This window comes from Plasmodium gonderi (assembly GCF_002157705.1).
Source record: "Plasmodium gonderi DNA, contig: Chr08, whole genome shotgun sequence".
In the NCBI taxonomy this organism is placed as follows: domain Eukaryota; phylum Apicomplexa; class Aconoidasida; order Haemosporida; family Plasmodiidae; genus Plasmodium; species Plasmodium gonderi.
Window position 1 is genome coordinate 796,548 of NW_021628933.1, and position 17,251 is coordinate 813,798.

Here is a 17,251-nt window from a genome sequence, read left to right on the forward strand (position 1 = left end):
GGTCATAAAATACAACCATTTTGTTCTGCTTCATTTATAACAAAAAACAACATATTGATGTAAACAATTCGAACCGATTTGCCTTTTTTTTTTTTTTTATTTTTTAAGTCCATACATGATCTAAAAAAAAATACGCAAAATGTGTACATAACACATAAAAAAAAAAAAAAAAAAAAAAAAAATTAAAAAGAAATACCGTAGCTTTGAACTTTTAACCCACTAATAATATTTTATATTTAAAAAGAACATGGAGGAAGTCTCATTTCTCCCTTTTTATTTATTGTAACAAAAAACTTTTGTCTATTTTTATAGGGCAAAACAAGGAAAACTATCTTTTTTATATTCATATGTATATAATTCCTTTCATCTGTAAAAACAATTTAAAGAATTTAATTAAACCTAAACTGCAAATACACAGTAATGAAAGTGATGGCTATTTAGCACGGGTGCATAGAGAGCTTACAAATGTGTGTTTATCTTTACCGGTTCAGTGTACACTATGGGACGGGTGGGTTGAAGTACGTCAAATGTGATACACATATATATATATATATATGTGTGTGTAACTTCTATACACATGAATGCTAATCATGTGGAAGAAAAAAAAAATTAATCCAATATTTTCCATAAACTTCATTCCCCCTGAACATTGTACTTGTTAAACTTTGTATTATTGATAGCATAGTAACATAATTTGTAATGGGGAAAAAAAAAAAAGATTATTCATTCAAAATTTTCTTAATTATCATTATGGGGATATAAATTCTTATAAGGTTTAAATTAAAAAAAAAAAAAAAAATTTCTGTCCATTGCTTTACAACCTGGCAATTCTTTTTCTTTTGTTTCCATATTTGAAGGGAGAGAAGGAACGTTGCGTTTACTTTTTGTTATAATTTTTGCACATGTATTTTATGCAGCGTAATTTTGTAAATTTTCTCTTGTGTTATTTAAGCGTGGACAAATGCTACATATACACATGCGTGTCGCGCTATACAATGTACATAGGTTGGTAAAGGGAAAAGCCACAGCAGCAGTTGCAGATTTAATTTGTTGATTAAAGTGTGCTTTTATTCTCAGTCCCCTTTTTTAACCCTGTAACATCGTTCATGTAAAAAAAAATAAATAAATAAAATAGTAAAATGTTAAGTATAAACCAGCATAAATTCTGCATAAAAATAAGTATGATTAGAATATTGACATATATTATATGTATATATTTTTTTTTTTTGTTTTTTGCCTTCATACATAAAATGAAGGGTACATGATCATTGGAAAAAAATATTACGAATTGTTGTATACCCCCTTTATCACCACGAAATAAGAATAGATTTAGGGAAAAAAAAAAAAAAAAAAAGGAAAAAATATACATACATATTCACATATGTATTCATATACAGTCTTGCAATACTATTATTTTATTGTATGAGAACTTACATAATATATTTTGATCCTAGTGCAGCATCAGCAATATGCCATATCATGTACTACATTTAATAAGCTGTAGTAACAACAAATAAAATAAATACACGCAAAAAAAATGAATATTAATCCGTTACCCCCCCCCCCCCTCTCAACATATTCTTAACAAGTGCGTTACATTTTTATTACTATTATTAATTGAACAATGAAAAACGAGCCTATTTTGAAAATTAGTTTGCTTGAAGGGGCAATATGAAAATAAAAGGGCAACAGGCCAGCGGGCCAGCGAATTATGTGACGAAAAGTATAACACGCATGGTGACATGAATTTCGTTGGAGTTACATAGTTAAAAGAAAATATAATAATGTTCCCAATCCCCCCCTCCAAACATACTCACGTGGATCCAAAAACAGAAGCAAAAAAAAATATAAAAGTTTTATACCATATCTATGCGCACATCGTTGAGAAATAAAAACGGTACACGTAATATGAAACATATGAAAAAAGAGGGTACTAAAATATATGTTCCACATGAAAAAAAAATATATATATTCATTCATTTACTGCATTGGTAGAACAAGCTATTTTAAAAAGAAAAAAAAAAAAAAAAAAAAAAAAAAGTTAAAATAAATACGTTTTACGTGTAATAAAATTGTATACGGGTACAGAAATATAAATACATATATATCCTTTTACGTATGTACATTTAATTTATATACTCTCACATAAGGGGACAACCTAATAAGTATTTTAAAAAATATTCAAGTGAGGTTATTTCCTTTTATACCTTTTCAAATAAACTTTTAAAATCCATTTGAATAACTTTTAATATCGAACATTTGAAGCTGTATAAATAACTGAGAAAAAAAAGGGAAAGAAAAATGGCAGTAGGAAAAAACAAGAGAACCTCAAAGGGAAAAAAAGGAGGAAAGAAAAAGGTTACTGATGTTTTTACCAAGAAGGAATGGTATGACCTTAAGGCCCCTAAAATGTTTTTGGTGAGAAACTTCGGGAAAACCCTAGTTACAAAAACCATTGGAAAAAGTAAGTTTCGAAAGAAGAGGAATTAAGGCGAACAGTATGTAATTGTGAAGCCAGCCAAATATTATCAGTTTATTTTACCTTTTTTTTTTTTTTTTTTGTTCTATTTTTTTTGTTAATACAACGAAAAAACACAGCTAGCCAATGTTCATACGAATGGCTTGATATATTGCAATAGTATACATTACAAATCAATGGTTGTGATTTTATTGTGTTTATTTATTCTAAAGAAATTTTGTGTTGATTGATTATTTCGCCTCAAAAAAGTGTTATACACAAACGGTGCATATTTTATTTTATTTTTTTTTTTTTGTGCTCACATTTGTACATGAGAAATGGAAAAAATACTCATAAACGTGTAAAGTGTGATTGTTTCTGCAACGCTTACATTTTGTCGTTCATACTTTTTTCCACACCCTATATATTTTGTTCCTTTTGTGCACCCCTACAGAATTGGCAACAGACAGCTTGAAGGGAAGAATTTACGAGGTAAACCTTGCTGACTTGAACAACGATGAAGATCAAGCACACAAGAAAATAAAATTGTGCTGTGACCACATCATAAATAAAGATTGTTACACAGATTTTTGTGGTCTTAGCATAACAAGGGATAAATTATGTTCATTAATAAGAAAGGGATATACATTGATTGAAGGATACACGGATGTGAAAACGATTGATAACTATCAGTTGAGAATGTTCTGTATTGCTTTTACGAAAAAAAGACCAAATCAGACGAAAACAACTTGTTATGCACAAACAAGTCAAATTAAAAAAATTAGAAAAAAAATGGTTGATATTATGAATGCTGAAGCCAGTAAAGTTTTATTAAAAGATCTTGTGAAAAAATTTATTCCAGAATCAATTGGAAAAGAAGTTGAAAAACAATGTAAGAAAATATTTCCCTTACAAAATGTTTTAATAAGAAAAGTAAAAATTTTAAAGAGACCAAAATTAGATATTTCGAAATTAATGGAATTGCACACAGAATCCAAAGAAGATGCAGGAAAAAATGTCAAGTCTTTGCCAGAGTCCAAGGAAGCCACTAATATTTTAAGTGCTGAATTGAAACATTAAAAAATGATTGCGTGATGGATTTTGTCCGTTTGGTTTTTTGTAACCCATACGATTTTTTTTCTTCGAGAGAATATAATAAATGTATTATGCTTGTGTTTTGTTTCTTTTAGGTGCATATTTCGTTTTAATATTAACACTTTTTAACACACAAAATTTACCTCCCTAACTGCATGTATATATATATATATTTTTTTTCATATAATATATATATGTGAGTATACACGCGATAGAAGAACTTGTAAATTTTTTCCCCCCTTTTATGCATTCATTAATGGAAGGAAACTTAATTTTTTAAAAAAAAAAAAAAAAATTTAATCTTTTTACGAAAATTAGGTGGTCTTTGCCTTGTGCACGAATGTATATATATATATATATATATATATATATATATATATATATATATATATACATATACATATACATATGTGTTTGTATATATGTACATATCCAAAGAGACACATCATATCTCACCTCATGGCGTTTATATATGTATACAGCCCTATTAAAAATAAGGAAAAAAAATAATGAGTTATAATATCACAAAGAGGGAATGTACACCAATAAGTAGAGACAAATGTGTCTTTTAAATTTTTACCTTCAAAACAGAAACAGATTTTACGTGATCATATTTTTGCTTATTCATGTTAACACATAAAAAATGATAGGGGGAAGGAGACAATATATGAGTGGTTGTGTGCACAAGAGACGAAGGGGAAAAAATAAATGAACAGAATAGAATGTGAATATATATGCACATTTGTTCTTACCTTATCTTTTGCCAATACTTTGCAATCGTATTAACAGTGGCTTTAAATCTGTTATTAAAAAAAAAAAAAAAAGGTGATGAAAATGTGACACACAAAGTTTATAGAATTGGGCATATATAAAGGTGCGCTAAAAAATGACCATACGTTAAGAAAAAAAAAAAAAAAAAAATTTCGTTAAGCAGAGCTAGAAAAGAAAACAAGAAAAAAAATAAAGCAAAGTAAATAAGGTAAAATGAAATAAGTGTAGTAAGGTAAAACAAAACAAAGTAAACAAGTTAAAATAAAATAAAACTGACACTTTTTGTGTTATAATACCTGCTTCGTGCTGATATTGGACATGGTTTTTTTTAAAAATTTCTTTTATTTTCAAAAGTACACCCTTTAATGATTGAAAACGAGCGTAGAGGGGCGTGGTGAGGGGGAGAATGGGTTATAATAAAAAAGGGATATTACAAAATGAATATTTAACATGTTTTATACATTTATAATATCGGCTTTATAAATGTTCGCATATATAGTTACACAAAAATATACGGGGTAAGTAAAACTCTTGACAAGCTTCTTACGTTTAACATGTTTGAATGATTTGTTATATCCAAGGCAACTGTTTTCATTTGTTCTTGGAATTCTTTTTTTTTTTCCTCAAGTATTAATTTTTTATTCATAAGAATGGTGTCTTTCTCTTTCCTAAGTGTTACTGTTTTTTTTTTTTTTTTTTTTTTTTTTTATTTTTTTTTTAAATAATTTTCAAAAATGATTTATTATTTTATTATATTTTTTTTTTTTTATATTTTAATGAGTACAGCATGAATATTAGAATGTGTTGCAATTATTTTGAGTGCAAACAGGGTGTACAAAAAAAAAAAAAAAAAAAAAAAGAAAACGAATGAGAAATAAAAAGGACAAAAAAGAAAAGAAAGAAAATAACGTAAAGTAGTATAAAATAATATGAAACGAGTAGGGGGATACTCATTTACTCATATTAATTACATATTTCGTTATACGATCTTTCAGACAGCAATTTTAAATCGGCTAGGACATCGTAAATTTCGCTTTCTATATTTTTGTACTGATTTAAGATTTGTTCATATTCAGTTAGGAAATGTTCGTAGTTGGCTTTATTTTTTACTTCTAGTTGTTTAATGTTTTCAATTTTGTTTTCTCTTTGCTCCTTTAGCGTCTTAATGAGTTTAGTTTTTTCAGCTGCTCAGATAGTCCACATGGGGGGTCGTGTATATGTGCACATATATATGTGTGTATATGCATGTGTACAAATAGGAGAAATTGGTAGGTATGGGAACACGATAAGACATTTTTTAATGACGTTCGTAATAGAGGACTATGAAATGTGTGCTGTGAAATGTCATTGGTAGGATCTATGGGAGTAATAGGTCCCTCAGCTCACCTAAATCATTTTTGAGAGATTCGATTTTTTCCTTCAATTCCTTTGCCTTGAGCAAATGTGCATCTTCTTTTTTTTTGTTTTTATCCCTTTCTGATTTCATTTTTTGTCTAGTTTTGTTTTATGTACAGAGGTGGGGGTGAGAGGGAGAGGTCCCTAATGCGCATTCTCACAGGGAGTCAACAAATTTGTTCATGAAAAAAAAAAAAAAAAAAAAAAAAAAAAACACACTCCCAGGGATCATTAACAGGAACATACCGGTATACGCACGATTAGATTATATTACGTTATATTATATATTCAGATGACCCCAAAGTTACAAAATCGTACTGATCATCAGGGAAAAACCATGCTGGTATATGTTTCATCGTCTACAGCAAATGAGATTCATTCAAGTTTAGGTACTTCTTATTTTGTAAAGGAGGAAATAAATGATGTCATAATTTTACGTTTCAAAAAACAAGAAAAAAAAAAAAAAAAAAAGCAATTTGAGAAAATGAAATGCCGATATTGAATGTCCCGTCTGTAAATGCACACATGTTTTACTTTGCGCGAAATTAAATTGTGAGGTGTTATTTTATTTTTTTTTATTTATATATATATATATATTTTTTCCATTAGTATCGGGATCTTTGGGTGGAAAAGGAAGATGGAAGAAACCGCTTTGTGTGTGTGTGTGTCCCTAGCGATAATTTCATTACTTAAAGCAAATTGTGTTCTGAAAAAGACCTGTGAGAGGACCTTTCTTTTGTATACATTTTACATCAACATCATCATAATGTTTTCCTGTAACCGTTTTTATGGCATTCTACAGGAGGTAACAATGTGACATATATATATATATATATATATTTTTTTTTTTTTTTTTTTTTTTTGTTTAAGAGAAAAACTATAAATGTTTCCTATTTATACTATGTATATAGGAATTAGAACAAATGTCCTTTGTACACAAATTGCTTCAAATCTGTCCTCAGCACTTAATTGAAGCGTTAAAAATAAAGAAAATAGGGGAAAAGAAAAGAAAGGACAAGCGGGGGAAAAAAAAAAGGAATTAATGTTACATGCATAATCTTGCCTTAAATACCTGCTTAGGTCTCATGTACACAAGATATATCCACATAGACATGATAGTTTTTCCCTCTCTCGTAAAGATCACATAAATGAGTTGTGACAATTCCAGATAAAAAAAAATGAAAAAACCAAAATAGCAAAAATCCAAAATAAGGAAAAAAGAAAATGAGAAAAAAGGAAAATTAAAAAAAAACGAAAATAAGGAAAAATAGCACAATACAATTTACACAACTATTAATTACCTGTTTAACTTCTTCATAAACAGACCGAATTAAGAAGAAAAAAAAAGCATATTTTTTCAAAGGGAACTCCAAAAAAAAGAAAAAAAAAAAAAAAAAAAAAAATTCTTGATTCTTGCGTTACAAATCCTTATGGGGTGTAAAAGAAATGTTTTAAAAACAATTTGAATGTACGCAATTTTTTCTTTCATGATTACTACATTACTATCTTATTATATTATAATTTTATTATATTATCATACTGTTATATTGTTATATTATCATATTATTATACATTTTTTTTTTTTTCCCCCTATTTTTTAAGTAAATAATTCAGAGTATGATTTAAAATTCATCACCTGCACAAACCCATTTAAGATTTCAGGAAACTAAAAAAGTTCCTTTTAATCGCTGAAAAAGAGCATATGATCATATTTTTTTTTTTTTTTTTTACCCCATCCAACTGAACCTGCATATATTTTTTGTCATTTGCAAGTTTTACATATATATATATATATGAATTATGAATATGTGTGAAAGGGAATGTAAGATCTAAAAGTGGAAGGGGTTGTGATAGTGGTACAGGGAACCGAAAATCACGTTCTGTGCATCGATGCCAATGCGCATAAGTAGTCATCTGGTTCATGATAATCTATCATTCGTCATCCCTCATTTGGCTTAAGACACGTATTATTCCTCATTTGACCGTCTCCACCTGTCATAATCAGTTTACCTTGTTTTTCCGTCCTGATTTCATAATTTTACAACTTCAAGACTTCACAACTTCAAGACTTCACATCATCAAAACTTCGCCACAGCAAAACTGCACCACAGCAAAACTTCACTACAGTAAAACTTCACTACAGTAAAACTTCACAACATCACAACTTCACAACATCACAACTTCACAATCTCAACACTATACACATCCGAGCTTCGACAGCTTGGGCTCATCTTCGCAAACTCGTGAAGTTATCGTTCATATTCAGGGGTAGAGAAAGATGATAATGGACCCCCAGCTCGCTTATAAAAATGAACAACATGAGCGACAAAAAAATAAGAGGCAACAGAATGAAAAATAACACTCCGAAAATGAACAAAATGATAAATTACAACATGAACAGTAACAATATGAACAGTAACAATATGAACAGTAACAATATGAAAAATAACAAAATGAAAAATAACAGCATGAAAAATAACAGTATGAGAAATAACAGCACGAAAAATAATAGTATGAAAAATAACAATATGAAAAATAACAGTATGAAAAACTACAACATGAGCAGTAATATCGATGGTAGAGACCTTCTTGAGAGAAGGCCTCCACCCCCAGTAGAGGGTAACTCTTCATTTATATATGAAGAAAACAAAACGAGGAAAGGTCTCTATGGGTTAACTGAAAGGAGTTCCAACAATGTTGGAAATGTAGGGAGATGTTACAGTGGTAATAACACGGATACAAATCATTTAATGAAGGAGGAATATCCTCTGAATTATTCTCTGTATTCAAATAAGGCAGATTTCCAATCCCAACGCAGTAGAAATGTAGTTGAAACAAATAACTCATTTAACAATGGATCCAATGTGAATGAAGAAAATGAATTTAGTTCACAAAACATGCACACAATCGATGAAACAGAAATGAAATATTGTAAAAGTAAGAATTTAAAAAGGTTTCATTATCCGAACTTAAATTTGTATAATCACGCGAATATTTCAAAAAACTCAAGAGGGGTGATGGGAAGGGTTCTTAGTAAAAGAATGTCACCTCAAAATGTGAAAAAAAAAAAAAAAATTAAAATAGACCATGAAGGAGGTGGTACTTCTAACAATGAGGGTGATACTTCCAATTATGGGGTTGGTGCTTCTAACTATGGGGTTGGTGCTTCTAACTATGGGGTTGGTGCTTCTAACTATGGGGTTGGTACTTCCAACTATGGGGACGATGCTTCTGAGTATGTGTGCGATTCTCACCCCGGATCTCTTACCACCAGTGCTGAAAACGAGGTTAGCAACAACATGAACAATTCCAGCGTTGGGGGAAGTTCAATAAGTGGAAACAAGCATGAACACAAGGTAACAAAAAATAATGAAACTGAGGGATCTTTATTTTCCAATCAATACCTTTTGAGAAATCAAGGGGAAAGTTTATATAATGTTAGTAATATAAAAAATAATTTATATTCCCATTATGGAGGCATCAGTGGGGGTATGAAGAGTAACAATACCAATCAGAGAAAATACACTACTAATAGTAGTAACAGTTTAAGTCAGAAAAAAAATAAGAACAATTTATCATTTTCAAAAAATACGAATTTCGAGAATGTAGCGCTAGGGACAGAGAAGAAAAAGAACAATAATAATAATAATAATAATAATAATAAATTCTACTCAAATTTGACATTGCCAAATATTAATGCAAAAGCCAATTTGCAGGAAATAAGTTATATGCAATCAGAAGACAACAACAATAAATTCGAATTGGGCAGTAAATCTCTCTACCAAAATAAAAAATGGTGTGATAGTGGCCACACGATGGAGCAACGAATGACGACCTACACGAATGAACAACGAATGACGACCCACACGAATGAACAACGAATGACGACCCACACGAATGAACAACGAATGACGACCCACACGAATGAACAACGAATGACGACCCACACGAATGAACAACAAATGACTTCCACTTCAAATAATTACAACTTGGATGCATCCAATATTTATAGGCGAGACATGAATCTTATCAGAAGTGGTAACAATGATAAGTCCAGCGTTGTCATAGCGAATGCCTCGAGTTGGGAAAGCGACACAAATGAGAGCAGAAATATTTCCCAAGAAAAAAGTGTACGAAATTTGGACGTGCTTTCGAATTGCTTGTATTCTCGAAGCATTCAAGGAACGGATGATCTTAGTAAAATATACAACGCTTTGATGAATAATAAAGATAAAAATAAAGATAAAAAGAAAGAATTATTGACGAACTTGTTAAATGACATAAAAGATTTGGAGGAAACCTCGAAAGTGACGATAAAAATGACAACCCCTTCAGATGGAAGGAACGTTGGTCAGAGGAATACATTGAATGAAGTAAGAATGCATAAAGAATTGTTCATTAAAGATGATAACGAGAATGTGGTGAAGGGGAATGCATATGTAAGTGAAGCAGATGCAGTACTAGATGAAGGAAGGATGAATAATTTCAATTTTTCAAATGGTATTGAGGGGATTCAGTATGATGAGAATTGTGGAATTCACAAAAATGGAGAACCTTATGTTAGTGACCACATAGATTTATTGAAAAAAAATCGAGAAAGTGGATTGTTCAATTGGAGTCCATTGTTCAATCGAGGTGAAAAATGTGAAGTATCCCAGGAGGCAGCAATGAGAGAGGTAGTGGGTAATGAAGCAGTAGATAATGGAGGAGCAGATAATGGAGGAGCAGATAATGGAGGAGTAAGCAACGAAGCAGTACGAGAAAGAAAGAGAGAAAAGGGCCCTGAAAGGATTCCCATTTTTAACGAGCTGAAAATGGACCAGACAATGAAAGACAAGTGGAATGAAGCATTGGAGAAATGTGTAGACAAAAAAACTGAGGAAAACTTGAACAAACTAGAAGAGAATATGAAAAGTAATTTAAAAATTATTGAAATTTTTAAGGCAGGTCTATTTTATAATGATGATAATTTTGTGTACAAAAATGCTTTGTACATGAATTACCAATTGGTGTTACTTGAAAATGCAAAATTTCTTTACTTGGAGAATATTTTCCAATTTAATAAAATGAAAGAGAAAAAGGAATCAAATATTACAGAATTTGTTAAGAATTGCTCCATTTCATTTACTAATTTTTTCTTCTTTTTCAATAATTTTTATGATATAACAGAAAAATATCGAAATAAAATTTGTTTTTTTTTGATTTACAAAATTATTATTATGAATGAGGATGATGAAGAATATGGACGTTACTATAATTTGATTTTAAAAATTTTGAACAAGAACACCTTGATATTTTTTCTCTTCATTTTAATTAACATGATGAGGCATTACTCCTTCAAGTTAAATTATTTTGTGAATTTTATAGAGAGGTTGTTGCCAATCATAACGAAAGGCCCACGCACAGGAACAGGGGTCGCTGCCATAGTCTCTTCACCTCTATGTGTAAGGGTGAGTGTAACTGGCAGCACGACAAATGATGCAATGGTGAACAGTGCAATGACGAATAGAACGACAGGCGGGGCGAGGGGATGTTCCCCACGCAAATGCACCGAATGGAGGAATGAAAAGAAAAGGACTTTATTTAACATATTATTTTTCAAATTATTCAAGTTGATATTTTACAGAATCGAATTATTTCCAAACCAGAAGAAACATTTATTGTTGCTTTTTTTAAGATATATTAAGAATTTCCTACTGAACATATGCTCATCTGTTTTAATTACACAATACTTATTCATAAAATGTATAGATTTAATGAACAAGTACAACAACCAGCAGTATATTTTGATAAAAACAATATCCATGGAAATATTTTTACAATTATGGAATAACGATTTTTTGAAATTATATATTTTAAAAATTGGAACTCCGTTAATTTCTTTCCTCATTTTTATGACTAATGTAGAATATGTCAATAAAAATATTTTCTCTTTAATTTTATCCTCTATTGAAAATCCAAATCAAGTAGACTTAAAAAATTACATTTGTGAGTATGTTCATCGGAATAAATACTACAAACAAAGACTGAAAAGATGTAAGCATTACATTGATAAGTTTAAAAGATCAAATAAATTTTCTCTTCTTGTTAAGGCCTACCATCCTTGTGATGCCTCTGGTGGTAAAATGCATGAGGTCATCTTACAATCTAAGAAACAGGAACTTGATCCGTTAAGTTCAGCTGTGATGGTAAACACGAGGGATGATCAACGAAGTTATCATCGAAGCGACACACTTCTTGAGTATATTCTGGAAATAAGAAAGAACAATAACTATTTCAAAATTTTGCTAACCCCAGACGAAAAGAATTGCTTAAATTTTATGCTTGAGTTGGATAATCCAAATAATAATTTCCATTTCAACTTATTTTACAATTTATTTATCGAATGTAACCTTGTAAATTTAGTTCACGAAAACAAGTTGATATATTACATTGAGTATATAAAAAGGAAGAAATCTAACGAGGAGAGGGAAGAACATGAAGGAAATTTTATGAATGAAAATATAAGGATCTGTGGATTGGGAAGTTTTGCTTTCAACCTGGGCAACGACTTCTCGCTTGGTTGTTCTATAGAGAATGCAAAGTGTAGAGAAGTGGTGAATAGAGAAGCGATGAATGGAGAAGAGATGAATAGCAAAGTGACGAATGGCGAAGCGGTGAATAGAGAAGAGATGAATAGCAAAGTGACGAATGGCGAAGCGGTGAATAGAGAAGAGATGAATAGCAAAGTGACGAATGGCGAAGGGACGAATTGCTCATCCAATAGAGGCAACAGCGACGAGAATGCAATAGCTGAAGAACAGAGAAACAAGGTCAACGAAAAGATGAATAGCTTGAGAGTTAGGGAAAGACTGATGTACGAACTACACGGAATAATTCAGAACAGGAATTGCGTTTTGTCTAAAATATACTGTTCACACATAAAGCTGAGTTTCTTCTTTAGTATTTTTTTTTATAAAAGCTATGACATATATAAGATATTGTCTAGCTCTCTGGGGATACATGCAAGAAAATTTAAGAATTTTAAAAAAGAAAATCAAAAGATGATAAAATTTATGAACATTAATAACATTACACACATCTTGACGGTCAAATTTTTCATTAAATTTTTGGGTCGCATGAATGGATCATCGGTAGTAGAAGAGAAAAAAAATTATTCAAATTGTATGGATGGATATGAATGGCCAATGAGTTCCCAAGTTGGCAAATATGGATCTATGTCATTCTCATCACGAAGAAGAAAAGAGGAAGAGGAAGATGTGATCTGTTGTTATAGATTGCTGGAACATGCTATTCGAAATGACAAGAACGCAGGAAACACATTTTTAAACTACTTGAATAACATTATTCTTCATTTGCATGAAAGGAAAAGAGAAAATTTAGTCCTTAGTGCTATTATAACACTTACAATTTATAACTTTTTAACACTTGTTAATAAAAATATAAATTTAATTGAAAATCTGGAACTCTTAAGTTTGAGTGATGTTTATAATGAAATACAGAACAACACTCTCATAGGGTTATTACTAAGAGAAAATAACTTTTTTATAGATTGCGAAACTAAATTTATAGAGGTAGATGATATATACACTTACGAATTGAAGAATCATATGAAACTGATTCCAGAAAATGTGAATAAGGAAATTTTTGAACTTTTAAATTTTAAAAAATGTGTTTTTCAAAAAGGATGTTATAAAAAAATTGAAATTATAAAAATAGTGAAAAGAAACATTTTGAACAATTTATACACATCAGAAATATTGAATTATATTTATTACAACAGTTTGTATATCCTTATTCATCTCATTCTGAACATACGATTTTATTACACCATTTTTCAAAACACATACAAAACAAATGCTAAAACTAAAGGGTTCATAAATGGAGATTGCCATTTTTCTTTAGCTGGGAAAAACTTCATTCCGAAAAAAGGTTTGATAAGTGGAGATATATGTGACAACCGATTTGAAAGGAAATATTCATCAGGTATAGTGAATAAAGAAAAAGAGGTAGTACAAAATTTGGATGACTTCTCCATTGGAAAAACACTTATTGTTAAGTTTAGAAAAGAAAATTATGAGAATTTTTTGAAAAAAAAAAAATACATTATAAAATTTTATAAAAAGGAAAAAAAAAAAATAATAATAAACTTGAAGAGATATTTAGTTGCAAGTAATGTAAATAAGTTTATACATAATTTAAAACAAGACAAACTTTTTTTCAATTTTATTTTTCAATTTGATAATTCTTCTTTATTCATGCACTCTGTTTTTCTTGAACATGTTATAGAAAGAGAAGAGACACAACTTATGATGAATTCTTCTGATTGTTCTTCCCTACCGATGATTGGAGAAACTGATTTGATTAACAAAATGACTTATAAAAAAGAAGAAGTAGTAACATCCAATTATGGATACCCACGTGTCCCATATAGAAGAGAAAACAATTACTACTATGTAGATATTTTGAAAAAAATAAAAAATGTGTATTTTTTTGTTGACGAGCTTAATAAGATGATAAGTTTTGTTACACATAGAGGGCTGGCTGCTTACAGATCTGTCGAATGTTCATTTATGAATTGTCCACTAGTTCTCAGTGAAGATAATTTCAGGATTCAATTTCGATTTTACACCATTTCGAATGCTCATCAGGAGGAAATCAACACGAAAGAGAATAAGGAAGAGACATACAAAACCACAAAAGTGGATCGAGAAAGACGTGCCAACTTTTCTTATAGAGGAAAAAAAGAGTGCAAATATTTTTTGAACGAATTGTTAGATTATGTTGTATGCACAATTATGAACACAAATTACGAGAAAGAAAGAATTCTCATTTGGGTAGAGTTTTTTTATAGCATTAAAAATTTTGGTGTGGTAAATTTCCATTTTCTTTTTTATTTGTGTTCCATAATGAAAGGAATTTATAACGTGCAGTACAATTTTGAAATAGGTATCGATGTGGATAAAAAAAATTTCAATTCTAAAAACTTCGACTGTAAAAATGGCACATCAGATGGTGAACACGATCAGCGGAAGAACACGTGGAGAAAATTGGAAATATGTGAAAAGATATATATTTTGTACTTGTTTAGAATAAGCTTTTTACTCAATATGAGCATATACGAAACATTTGATTTTTTATCTTCAATTATTAGTATCTTGTTTAATTACAACTTTTTTCAATTTTATATGAATAAAAAAGTTTTCAATGTGGATCAGAAGAATAAGGAGGAAATTGAAACTTTCGTTAGTTGTGTTAAAGAAGAAGTAATTAATATACTATCAGAATATGATATAAATGTCTTTATTGAAAGTATAATACATATAAGTGATTTCTTATTTATGAAGAAAAGCATTAAAATTCTGATTCTGAAAAGTTACAGTTTTGTTAATGTACTCTGTCATGTACTATCCCAAAAAAGTTTAATAATAGACATGAGCAATGTAGAATATCTCTACCATCATGGGGTACAGATAGATGCGATGCAAGAGGAGGATCAGCAAAACAGAATGGAGAACATGGAATGGTCACAATTGTTCATGTATAAAGGGGAATCTATACCATGTGAGAGGAAAAGAGAGGAACCCCCATTACCGTCCTTTCATAATTCAAGAGTGGGAGAAACGGGAGAAACGGGAGAAGCGGGAGAAACGGGAGAAGCGGGAGAAACGGGAGAAACGGGAGAAGCGGGAGAAGCAGGAGAATCTGGAGAAGAGGGAAAATCTGGAGAAGCAGGAGAATCTGGAGAAGCTGGAGAAGCGGGAGAAGCTGGAGAAGCAGGAGAAGCTGGAGAAGCAGGAGAAGCTGGAGAAGCGTATGGTCTAGACTGGAAACTCTACGAATCCACGTATGAATCAGAAAAATTCAGCTCATCGGATAGTAATGCAGACGAAAAATTTGAAGATCATTTGGACGGTTTTAGAAGTTTTATGAAGGACAAAAAAATTGGAAAAAAGATGGGAGAAAAGTTAGGCATTCAGGTGAATGGAATAAAATATGACCATCAAATTGACGAAGTGAACAGAGAAAAAAAAATATGGATTTTAGAATTTTTCAAATATTTTGATTGCCGTTCCTTTTTATGCTTTGAGGAAAATAAGACGGAAGAGGAGCATTTTTATGAAAAGAAAAAAAATTTTCAAAATTTTTTTTTCTCGGAAAATTTTAAAAAATGGAAAAAAAAAAAAAAAAAAAAAAATGAGAAGGGAGAGAAGAAACAGTCGGAAGGGGCGGACGTGGCTGGAGAGACGAAGAAAGAAGAGGATGATTTATGTAAATTGATTTATGAATCAAGAAAAAGGCTAGCAAAAAAAAGTAATTTTTTACGCATGTGTAAACAAGCCTTTTTTATAAAATGGGTATGTCTCCGTATATTTATTTTGAAAAAATATTACTTAAATTATTTTGATAGCTTTAAGGCTTTTGAGAATATATATGAAAGTATTAACGCCATCCCTAAGAAAGAAATTTTTCTTTTTAAGATCCCAACTGACATAAATGTAACTGATCCTTTTAGAAGCAATGTGGACATTAGATGCATATTCATGATTTTCGTTTCCTACATTGATCGAAAGTTGGCTGACCTTTTAAGAATATATCCCAGTGCATGCAATGTAGATAAACAAGAGGGTCAAGATGATGTAGAAGAAGCATCAACTGACTTTGTAAATTTACATTCCATTCGACGGAGAGATGCACAAATGAGAATCGAAGAAGAAGAATTAGAACGGAGGAAAAAGAAAAAAATACAACAACGGATGGAAGTATTATTTAAAGAGATGAATACTTATTTTGCAAATTTCGTTGTATCATTTTACCCATATTTGATAAAATCTCGTTTTTCATATGACATATTTTTGAGACTCTTTAGAATATATCTAAACATGTATTTAATAACGAAAAGAAGAAATGTCCTTTCATTAGAATCACCCGTTTATTTAATTCTTATGATTTTTGTACACCATACACATGTTTGTAAATATATAATGTTCTCATACCTTACGAGAATTACCCAGGATTTAAATTCGACCGTGAAATTGGAGCAGGATTTTCGATATGATGAAATGTCTCAGGAATCGATTTTTATTCACTTTAGGTACATTTTCTTGGAGACAAGTGGGATCTGAGGGGAAGAACCAATTGGAAGTTTTATTCTCTCCCATTTGAATACCATTCATGTGATCGAGCGAACGTAGCACGCATCCCTCTCCACACCTGGGCGCGAAGAATTATTCATTCAAACATGTGAACAGCATTAGTTTTTTTTTTTTTTTTCCAACTTTTTAATTTTCCACTTTTTTGAGTTTACTAATTTTTTTTTTTTTTTTTTTTTTTTTTTCCTCCCCCTTTCAGAGAAAGCGTGGATTTTTTCTTGCAGAACTGGGGCAAAGAGGATCTCCAATTTGATGATATAAAAATTAGATGCGATGCAAATGCAGTTTCTCTGTTTTATCACATGTTAGTTAGCAAATTTTGATGATTGTGGGTTTGGAGAAGCTATTCAGATTAACTCGTAGATGGAAAAGGGTGAAA

At 30.5% G+C, this 17,251-nt stretch overlaps 3 protein-coding genes across 3 annotated transcripts; 2 read left to right on the plus strand and 1 right to left on the minus strand.

Annotated features, from left to right (window-relative positions):
• Nucleotides 1–2,301: 2,301 nt before the first annotated feature.
• PGO_081610 (40S ribosomal protein S3A) lies at nucleotides 2,302–3,538 on the plus strand (the record flags this gene model as incomplete). The annotated part of the gene is made up of 2 exons (XM_028687383.1): nucleotides 2,302–2,464; nucleotides 2,913–3,538. 2 exons carry the CDS (start codon nucleotides 2,302–2,304, stop codon nucleotides 3,536–3,538), a joined length of 789 nt encoding a protein of 262 aa, XP_028543184.1.
• Nucleotides 3,539–4,306: 768 nt separating this feature from the next.
• On the minus strand, nucleotides 4,307–5,810 carry PGO_081620 (hypothetical protein; the record flags this gene model as incomplete). The annotated part of the gene is made up of 5 exons (XM_028687384.1): nucleotides 4,307–4,353; nucleotides 4,621–4,684; nucleotides 4,872–5,002; nucleotides 5,296–5,508; nucleotides 5,711–5,810. 5 exons carry the CDS (start codon nucleotides 5,808–5,810, stop codon nucleotides 4,307–4,309), a joined length of 555 nt encoding a protein of 184 aa, XP_028543185.1.
• Nucleotides 5,811–8,028: 2,218 nt separating this feature from the next.
• PGO_081630 (hypothetical protein, conserved) lies at nucleotides 8,029–17,195 on the plus strand (the record flags this gene model as incomplete). The annotated part of the gene is made up of 2 exons (XM_028687385.1): nucleotides 8,029–16,814; nucleotides 17,072–17,195. 2 exons carry the CDS (start codon nucleotides 8,029–8,031, stop codon nucleotides 17,193–17,195), a joined length of 8,910 nt encoding a protein of 2,969 aa, XP_028543186.1.
• Between the last annotated feature and the right edge of the window lie 56 nt (nucleotides 17,196–17,251).